General features: G+C 42.4%; 1 protein-coding gene across 1 annotated transcript in view; it reads left to right on the top strand.

Moving 5' to 3' along the window:
• Window positions 1-8,688, top strand: part of LOC6563724 (protein timeless homolog) — a 70,263-nt gene extending 61,575 nt beyond the window's left edge. The window contains 8 exon segments of the mRNA XM_032737160.2: window positions 2,511-2,591; window positions 2,665-2,713; window positions 3,432-3,573; window positions 5,407-5,612; window positions 5,940-6,028; window positions 6,763-6,966; window positions 7,045-7,119; window positions 7,122-8,688. Coding sequence (XP_032593051.1) covers window positions 2,511-2,591; window positions 2,665-2,713; window positions 3,432-3,573; window positions 5,407-5,612; window positions 5,940-6,028; window positions 6,763-6,966; window positions 7,045-7,119; window positions 7,122-8,614 — 2,339 coding nt within the window. The 3' untranslated portion in view covers window positions 8,615-8,688.
• Window positions 8,689-10,085: the final 1,397 nt, after the last annotated feature.

Genomic DNA, 10,085 nt, shown 5'->3' on the forward strand with positions numbered 1-10,085 from the left:
GCGTTGCTTTGGTTCGCTCTCTCTCTCTCTCTCTTTCTATGTTTCTCTCTCTCGTTGTTTCTCTCTGTATGGCGTTTCTCTCTCTTGTTGCTGTTGCTTGCGTTTTGTTATTATTTTGTTTATAGCGCTTTCATCGTTGCCGTTGTCATCACCTGTTTGCATTTACGGAGTCCTTGAAATTGTTTGCTCGCACGCATCATGTGCTGCGCCTAGGCTTATGTGTTATGTCCTGTGTTGCCCACAGTTGTTTAAGTAGCGGCTCAGCTTCGTGTCTGTGTGTGTGTCTTTGCGTAGACAATCAGTACAACTTATGCTGCCTGCCCCCTCCCTGCTGCTATTCGTCGCAATTTCATCTCCACATTATGTAATAATGCTGCTTGTCCTTGTCTGCACAGCAGAAGAGAGGGCGCTGGCAACGATGCGTGTTAAACTTCAAATTAATTGCTGACGAAAAATAGTTATTACTTAGAGTGTGGGGTGTGTCTGTGTGTGTCTGTGGAGTGTGTGTGTGTGTGGTTGCCACAGTCTGCTGCATGCAGACCGCAAATGTAACAAGGAACACGTTTGCCAAACAGCAGCATCAGCCAGAGACAAGGTCAGGCAGGTGCATGTGTGTGTGTGTGTGTGTGTTGTGTGTGCACAAAAGTCATTAAGTGTGGCCAGGCAAGTGCAGGGCGCATCCAAAAAGCTAAACAACAACAATAGCTGTAAAATTGATGCCGTAACGAGGTTCATGTTTAATGGCCGTGTTGTTCGCTGGTTCCTGGTTTGTTGGTTGCTGGTTGCTGGTTGCTGGCTTCAGGCTTTCGGTCCTTGCAACGACAAAAGCTGCCCCCGAAAAGGACATGCACTAATATCGTTCTGTTTGCAGTCCTGCAGTCCTTTAGTCTCCTAGTCATGTTCGTTGTCACCATATCTCGTTCACCTTGCTCGTCTATTCTCCCACTTCCTTTCTCTGTCTCTCTCTCCCTCTTTCTCTGTTTCTCTGCAGCCTTGCTGTGCGTCTATTTCAGGGCTGCAGCTTGAACCTGACACAGAAAATTGTATTTTAATGATGGGGCATAGCTGCAACAGCAACCAATCTCTACCTCGCCACCCCCGGCAGCACACATTCAAGATGTTAATAAAGCGATACACGACTACAGTTGTGCTTTAGCTGCTGCTGCAGTAGTTGCTGCCACACAATGCAGTCGGACAATGAAGTTGTAGCTTGGGCCATTTTTTGGGCTTTGTTGCCAGGTGCGGCGGCAACAACAGGAGGCAACAGCAACCCAGCTGCTATATGCTTGCAGTTGGCATCCGCGTCAGTTGGCATGCAAATTGTTGCGTTGCATTGTGGCAGTGTTTAGCATTCTCCTCTTCCATTTTCCACAAACCCAAAATCCCTTTGCTCTGCACTTCTTCACTTAGCCTCTATGCCATTTCAGTGTAGTGCGCTCTTGACTAACTTTGCTCTCTATACTCTGTTCCCCAAGAATGAGAGAGTATATGCTTGCTTGGCATAGTTTGTTCAACTTATACTCAGTTGGCCGGCAATAGAAATATTGTTTAAAACAATGTTTGCCAACTTAATCATTGAATTCATGACACACATTTATTATTGTGTTTATAAAATAACATATATAATTTAGTATTTATATATTTGAGTAACTAAAAAGATAGTATTCTTGATAAGCCAACTTCTAAAATGCAGACTGTCAAATATATTCATGCCAAATTAGAAAATCGGATTTTTTATTGTGCGAACAAAGTATGACTAAGTCTTTAGCTGCCCAACAGCAACAATTTTACTCGTTACCAAGCGTAACTGTATTTGTGTATGTGTGTGTGTGTATGTATGTGTGTGTGTGTGTGTGTGTGTGCGTGTGTATGGATGTGTGTGTGTGTGTGTGTGCGAGTGTGTGGGCTGCTGTTGAAGTGCACTTGTTTGTGCATTGCAGCCGTCGTAATTATTGTTAATGGCCATTTGCCAAGCGCTTGTTGTTCTGACTGAAATCAGTACAAATTCATTTGAGGTAGAGCCACTCAATGATGATTTACTTTTTAAGTGGTGCCTTTTAAAGGGCAGTCCATATCAGGGAATGGCACACTAACAATTAGTGCCGACTTTATGCTCAGTTTAATGTTGTAGATCCCTTTTGTCGGAATGATGCTGTATATAAACATATAGTTGAAAGCTGACTAATCAGCATTAAACCAAATGTTCAGCTTGGAAGTTTAAAACGTTAAATATTTTTAGAATCTACATAAGCATTGCCATTCCATTTTATTTGTGGAATTTTTTTCGTTGAAAATAGTTAGATAAGTTGCATAAGTATGATTTTATGAGAATCAATCATGTACATTATTATTTTGTATACCGAATCAGCTTTTGATATTGCTACCTTAATTTGTACGATAAAAATCGAACATTTCATCGGCTTTCAGTTACTTTAAAGTAGCCTTGAGCTATCACTCTAATTGCTACAGGGTGCTTTGAGTGAAAATTAATTAATTATTTTCGTTTGCAGTTGAAACCGCAGAAGAGGCGAATGTCGATGGTAATCAGGATGTAGATGCAGATGAGGATGAGGAGGAGCTTGATGAGCCAGGCAAGTATTGAAAATCGAGCTGAAAAAATTGAAAACATTTCCAAACTAATGGCATTTGCCTGTTTCTAAACAGATAATGGACTCACAGAGAAAACATTCAAATTTGACGATTTCGCTCGCAGGTAAATTAGCTCCACAAACGTTGATTTGTTTCATGGCCCAGGAAATAATTTGCAACCGCAGGCATTTTAAGTATTAGGTTTCCAAATATTTTATTTTCCTCTTTTTTTTTTTTTTTATTAGCCACATTTTATAGCTGTGTTATTTGAAAAGTTCTCTGACCGTTTGCTGTCGGTTTGCATTGATGGTCGTGTTGAAAATTGTAATTGTAATTTTAATTGAAAGGCGAGCACAGAAAGTGAAGCAACGCCACTTGCTCGTGGCTACTAATTAAGGATTAGCGTCTAAAATTACTTGTGCCAAAAGTTTTATGGACGCCAAACTTTGTGCCGCACACAGCTGTTGAATGGGGGGCTTGTGCCAAGAGGAGGAAGGCAAGGGTGCGGGGCGGTGCAGCGCTTAGCTGCGAGCATTTCTAAATGGCCCCAACAATAACAGCTAAAAACAACAACAACAATTTGATTATAAAATGGCGTCAAGTTTGCTTGCGTTGTGGCTTGTGTTTAAATTGTGCCCGCTATTTTGATAGCTGTGTATTTTGAAAAGTTTTTGTGGTCCGGATAAACGTTTAAATCATAATTAGTTAAATTTTGCATAATTTAATTGGACTTGTAGACTTGTGTAGAATCAACTGACTGCCTGCCTGATTTACGCAACCCCCCCTCATTCTTGCAGTTTGCCTTTCATTTGATTCGTTTCCATTTGATTCCACAAATACAGATTGCTGCATCCAAAAATTGTGCACGCCTGCACCCTGGTACTGACCGACTGGACAAGGATACCGACGACGGCGCTGAAAGCGGCTGTTACCATCCTGCATCGCATTGCCTACGGCTGCTCCTGTCCAGGCATGCTATACCAGGTAAGTGTGGGAAATGCCCCTCTAAAGGCGACACTCAAATGATTTTAGCCGCCTGTTTTGGCTGTTCGCTGTTAGCTCCTTTGCCTCCTGCTGTTTTTAATTCTGTTTTCGCCGCGCCCTCGATCCGGGCGCACATAAATCAAAGTCAAATGCCATAGAAAAAAAAAAATGCGCTCCTACTCTAGTCTACAGACTCCCGGTTCCAGTCTGTCTTTCTGCGTTGAGGCGCCCATTTTTTCGCTGGTTTCATTTCTATGGTAATTTGTACAAATTAAGCGAACCTTTTTTCTATTTGTGCCAACCACAAACGATATTTACTGCGCGTTCTTTATATTTTTCAACGAGTTTTGCCACAACATCCCCCAGTACCCACCCATTCCTCCTTTGTCCCATTTTTAGCTCTTCTGCTGTCAGCTGGAATTTGAACTTTTTAAGCCTTTTACGCGGCGCCTTGAGCCGCAGCATTGCTTGGGTTTACTTTTTAACTGCTGCTGCTGCTGCTGCTGCTGTGGTAGTTGCAGGGGTTGCGGGGAGTCAAGCATTTAAATATGCCTGTTTGTGTTGCTTGTCGCGGTTATAAGGTATAAGGTAACTAGGTTATCACATGAGACTTGACAACTAAGTACTCGGAGATTTGATTAGGCTCTGAGTCAAGTGTCTTAAATTTTCAGCTATTTAATTAAATCTGAGCTAGTTTTCTAAATTATTTTTGAATTGCTGTAAACATATTAATCTGTACAGAATTCCAAATAATGAGAATAGCCTAAAATATATATTATATATTTTATATATATAATTAATTTATTATTATTTATTTTGATGGCAGATAAAATGTTTTTCCGTTTTAATAGATGCTTTAGAATTCTGACTTAAATATAGATATATATTTTTTTTTAGAGTATTCTTTGAGGTGTATTTGTTGTTGTGTGTAACTTTTACTTTTTGTTCGATTCGTTTTGTATGGCTCTTTTGTGCGCGTTTCGCGGCTGCTTTCCACGGCTGGCAATTAAACTTTTCTTTTGAGCAGAGTTCATAAATCACATTCAACGCCAGGCGGCGACTTTGGAGGCTCCCAACTCCAGCTGCCTGCCATCCAATCATTACATAAGTCTGTTCGTTGCTACAGCTTAAGCCGTATTTTGTAAGCTAGATGCCATGTTGAGGTCCTGATCACTAAAGTAACCAAGAGATGGCACATTATCCAGACCAGACATATGAGCGGAGTCAACTCTGCATAAATATATATGGCTGGTCAGACAGACCGGACAGACCGGACAGACCAGACAGCCAGACTGCTACTGCTGCATATCGTTGGCATCTAAGCCGGTTTTGTGTCAGCTGCACAGGGAGACAGACGACCACAGCCGCTCATCTCAATGTCCAGCTTCCATCAAGAGGATATATAGTCGGCAGTAGCAGCAGCAGCAGCAGTGCGGAAAACAAAAGTAGCATCATATGCAAAGTCAAAACCACTAATGGGTCTGCGCAATCATAGGATAAATTAAATTCCAAATACGAAGGACAGGCAGACAAGGACCAACGATACACACACACAACAGACAAAACACTAAACAGACTGGGGAGACTGCGGAGACGGGGGAACGTTTATAAAGTTTTGCGGACTGCAAATGATATCTTCTTTTGGCAGCAGCCACAGGCGAACCGCAGGCGGCAACCGCAGCCAGGCAGTCGATGCCTCAAAGCAGAAGGCCCAAACCCGATGAAAAAACACTCAACTTGTGGCTAGCTGTCTTTGTCGTCAGTTTTCATTTGAATATGAAGTGGCGTTGTCCTTTACTCGAACATCTTCCATCTCTCCGTTCCTTTCCACAGGCCAAGCTGTTTCGCATCTTTCAACAAGTCTTCGCCGTGGAACGTGATGCCCATCAGGAGGAGCTGCGCCGCCTGGGCATCTATGTGCTGCGCAAATTTGTCGAAGTGGCACCAACTAATCCAAAAATCTATGCAGAGTTATTATTTTACAAAGGCATACGAGAGGCCAACGAGCTGGAGACGGGCTATTGTGATGCCTACGAAACGTGAGTATGACACCAGACGACTTGGGATGAGTCGGGTGGTTTGTCTGTGTGTGTGTGTGTGTGTGTGTGTGTCCCTCTGTCACTTTGGGGTTAAAGGGCCATCAGCACAATGGGCACATGATTGACTGAGCTGCCGTTGTTGTTGGCTGCCATTTCTGTCTGCGCCTGTCAGTTAGTTTGGCGACTAGTTTCAGGCCCACCACCACCAGCACCACCAACAACAGCAGCAGCAGCAACAGCAGCAGTTGTTGATAAATGATGATGATGAGAGTACAGTCTGAACAACTTGTTCTCTTAACATTCTATTCAATTCATTTGTTTCGACAGCGGCACCAAGGGCGCCTGGACCGAGGAACAGGAGGTGGAGCTGCGTTTCCTCTTCGAGGAGAATCAACGGAATCCCGAAACCGATAAGGGTAACTATGACAAATACTACTCAACCACTGACTGGCCCAAACTGCTGCTCTCTATGCCTTGCGGCTGTAAATTAAAACCCAATTTACGCTAAATGAATGAAACCAATCAAAGAAAGAACATAAAAAAAATAAATAAAAAAATTCAATAGCAAAACGAGCAAGAATAGAAATTTTGGCACGTCGCTAATTAAGTACCCTATCTTAAATAGAGACAATATTAAATTATTATTTAATGCACTTAAATGTTGGTGTCAAGGGGACAATCAAGAAACTCCCATGGGAACCATATGATTTTGTTATCCGATTATAGTAAGTGTTTGCTTAAGTATGGCAGACATACATAATCTGACATAAAAACCTTCAAGTTCAGGAACTAATTTATGGTTAAATAGAGTATAGTCAAATATAATAATAGATTGAGAAAAGAAAAGACATTTTGGCCACTAGTTAGCATCCTAAAATTACAAATTATTAATGAACATTTTTTTAATTATAAAAAGAAACTAGCTTTGCTTACTGTAAATAAACAATTTAACAAATTGGAATTTAATTGACGAAATCATTCCAAATTTTGTAGAGATATTTACTGATACTCTATTGTAGTGTCAAAAAAGTATACTAGAATACCTTACACATACCAGGACAAAATTAAAATACCCTTAACAAGAGAAAACAAAAAAATAAGAGCAAAAAAGCAACAGCTTCAATCAAATTGTTTGTGTGTGTCCTTTCAGATGTGATTGATTGGATTCTAGAAAATTTGGTAGACAAGACACGCACTCGACGCGGCATTCTAAAAAAACTAAAGGAAATGAGTCTGCTCTTCAAAGCGCCAACGAAGCGCTCCACCAAAGCGGCCCTGGGTGGCAAGAACCTGTGGCCGCCGGAAGAGGATGAGGAGCTAAGCAGCTTATATGATCAGCATCGCTTGGAACCGGGTGAGTGTTGGTTGGAATATATATGATGATAAATGTGTCATATTTAGAGTACCTTTTGCTTTTTCCGTTGTTTCACAGATTGCCTGGAGCGCATTGTGCGTGAGTTTGAGGCGCGTCGCAACAAGCAGCAGATTATCAAGCGAATGCTGCAGCTGCATTTATAGCCGACAAATCAGAGATTCTACCCGCCAAGCAGACGAAGGGCGGACGCAAACACTCCAAAGGACAGCAGGAGCAGAACAGCAACAGCGAGAACGAGGATGACGACTACATGGAGGAGCCGACATTTGGGAAGGCGGTGGTGCCTAGGCAACCATCCACCAAAGTCAAAGCAAAGCCCAAGCAGCGCGTTCGAACACCTTTAGATGTGGGCACAGTGCGTGGCTTAATTTCACAGGTGGATGCCGAAGTGTATCAGGAAGCATTTGACTGGCTAAGGGAGAGTCTCGAGGATGCCAGCGAGGATTTCGATGCGGCTGACGGGAATAATGATGATGATGATGATGGGGTCCCGTTGCTGCCACTGCTCGATATACAAAAGGATGCCATGGAGCTGGGTGACTTTCAAAAGGTTCTCGTCGCTCTGGGCATGCAACCGCCCATTGTGGGCATGGAGAGCTATTGGCGTATTCCAGGCTATCTGAATGCAGCCGATCTTAAGCTGCGAGCCAAAATTGTAGCCGGTGAACAAGTGGAACAAGACAATGACAGCGATGAGGAACCCCAACCAGCTGCTGATGATGATGATGACGACGAAGAGGAGGACTATCTGGATAAGCGCAGTAGGCAGCGTCTGGACGCTACAGCTGTGAATATAACGAAACAGCAGCAGCTCAAACTGGATAGCCTCATGTACAGCAAAAGCGACGACGACGACGAGGCGGCAGAGCACCGTGCAGCGCCCACAAAAGCCAAAGGAAAGCGTTCGCGCAACACCAAAGCCAGACAGAAAATGGAGGAGCACGAAATCAATGAAATAGCGCACAAATTGGCGCGGAAAAAACGACAGCCTGATGTGTCCAGCGAGGAGTCGGCTGGAGAGATGGAGGAGCAGCAGCAGTCTAGCAAGCTCAATACAGATGATTTATTTGAACAATTGAAAGCCAAGCGTGCCACTAAAATCAAATTAAAGGATATGGTTGAGAGTGAATCAAGCCAAACAGCAGCTGAGCAGGACGATGATGATGCACTCAATTTCAATTCGGAAGACTATCGGGCACGGCTACTGGAGCTTGAGGAGCAGGAGCAGGAGGAACAGGCAGCTGACGGCGTGTCGCCAATGGAGCATGATAAAGAGAATGCCACATTGCTGGCGAATAACACAATCAAGGCAGCCTCATCCACATCTACATCGTTGCATCGCACACGTCGTGCTAATGTAATTGACTCGGATAGCGATAACGATGGTGATGCCGATGCTGATGTTGTTGCTGGCGCCATGGCTGCTTCCAAGGCAAACAAGCGCCCACGCAGCGACAATGAGCAGGATGCCGAACGGGATGAGCCCGATACCGATGACGATGACAATGCTGATGATGACGAGGATGAGGATATCAATTTTCTGGCACGCAAAAAGCCAGCCGGCACCGAGAAGACGGCCAAGCGACGTCGTCTGGCTGTCATAGATGATGATGACGACGATATATAATGATTATGATTTCTAGTATTTAATTAGGTTACTGCTCGGATTTTGCTACTGAATAAATGTCACTTTGTAATTTGCATAACGTTGTCAACTAATTGAAATTGTTTTCCAATTATAAATCCACTTGCTCTCAAGCGACACAATATCATCTGCAAGGCGATTCAGTCTTGACAACCATCTTCATAACTTTCACATATTACAATTGAGAAAACTATATGCAGGGAGAAATAGTGGTGAAATTGATTTCTAATGAATTCGAAGTTAGTCAAGAGTTAATTAGGAGAAGAAAAATTCGCAGTGTCGAGTTAAAACTGACTCATCATAACATTCAGATATAAGTAGATAGTTGAGAATGCTAGTAATATAATTAATTTCAAAACAATTTAAAGCTTATCAATAATTAAATAGGAAAAATGTGAGAAGTTGCATAGCCGACTGCAAAACACTCTGATACTAATGGGGAGAACGGGGGGTGTGTAGCTATGAAATACCGATCTTTGAGGGAGGTTCTTAGTAATCTACCTTCGAATATTGGCCTTAAGATTGCGGCGTGGCTGAAAAAAAAATGTTGGAGGAGTTGCTTTGTAATCAACCTTCCAATTGCGGAAGATATAAATTGACAGGAGGTTTCTAGTAATCTACCTCCCAATTTTGGTAACTTTAGCTCTTAAATTGCGGAAAATATATGGCTTGGTCCACAAATATATATGTCCATCTTTTCTAAGTGTATTATTAGCAATATAGCTTTCGAAGTTTTGTGCGTGATATATAATGAATTATCCCATCAAGTATGTGGGTTTCTGGGAGGCGGATTCTGTGCCATCCAATTTTCTTTTATCGATCCTTCAAGGGAGCTACCGGTAACATACTTTTAAAATTTGGTGATTCCAATACCAAATTTCTTCCTGGAAGCAGCGAATGTGGTCATCCGATCATTGAAGGACATTATAAGCAGGCTACCACACAAGTTCGGCGACTCTATCTTTAAAATTGTTGGAGATATGCGGATTAATCGATTTACACTTTCAGAAAGATCGATTTTGAAGATATTTGAAGCACAATCAATGACAATCACAACAATCGAATTTGATGACAATAGCATTTAAATTGTGGGAGATATATGGCCTTATCGATTTGGTCGATTTCCTAGCTTCCTAGTGGATATTGTTTGACATTTTGTCTGACGCGGGCACAGACCAATACGTGTTCCAAGCTTCAAGGCTCTAGCGTTAAGGGTGTCGAAAAAAGCTGGTGTCAAAAGGATGAACTACACGACGGACATTGCACAATGTCTTTCGGTATCAGAGTATGAGAACACGCTTACAGTGGTGAGTGGAGACTGATTGAAGGAAACCTTAATACAATTTGACCATCCCACAACGTTCTTTAGCATAAATAGGCAATGAACCTTTTGGGTGTGTATGAGCTGTTCAAAAAATGTTTCTCTATTGTAAAACATGCACATGCAAGAATC

Source organism: Drosophila grimshawi, unplaced genomic scaffold (genome assembly GCF_018153295.1).
Source record: "Drosophila grimshawi isolate 15287-2541.00 unplaced genomic scaffold, ASM1815329v1 contig_311, whole genome shotgun sequence".
Classification (NCBI taxonomy): Eukaryota; Metazoa; Arthropoda; class Insecta; order Diptera; family Drosophilidae; genus Drosophila; species Drosophila grimshawi.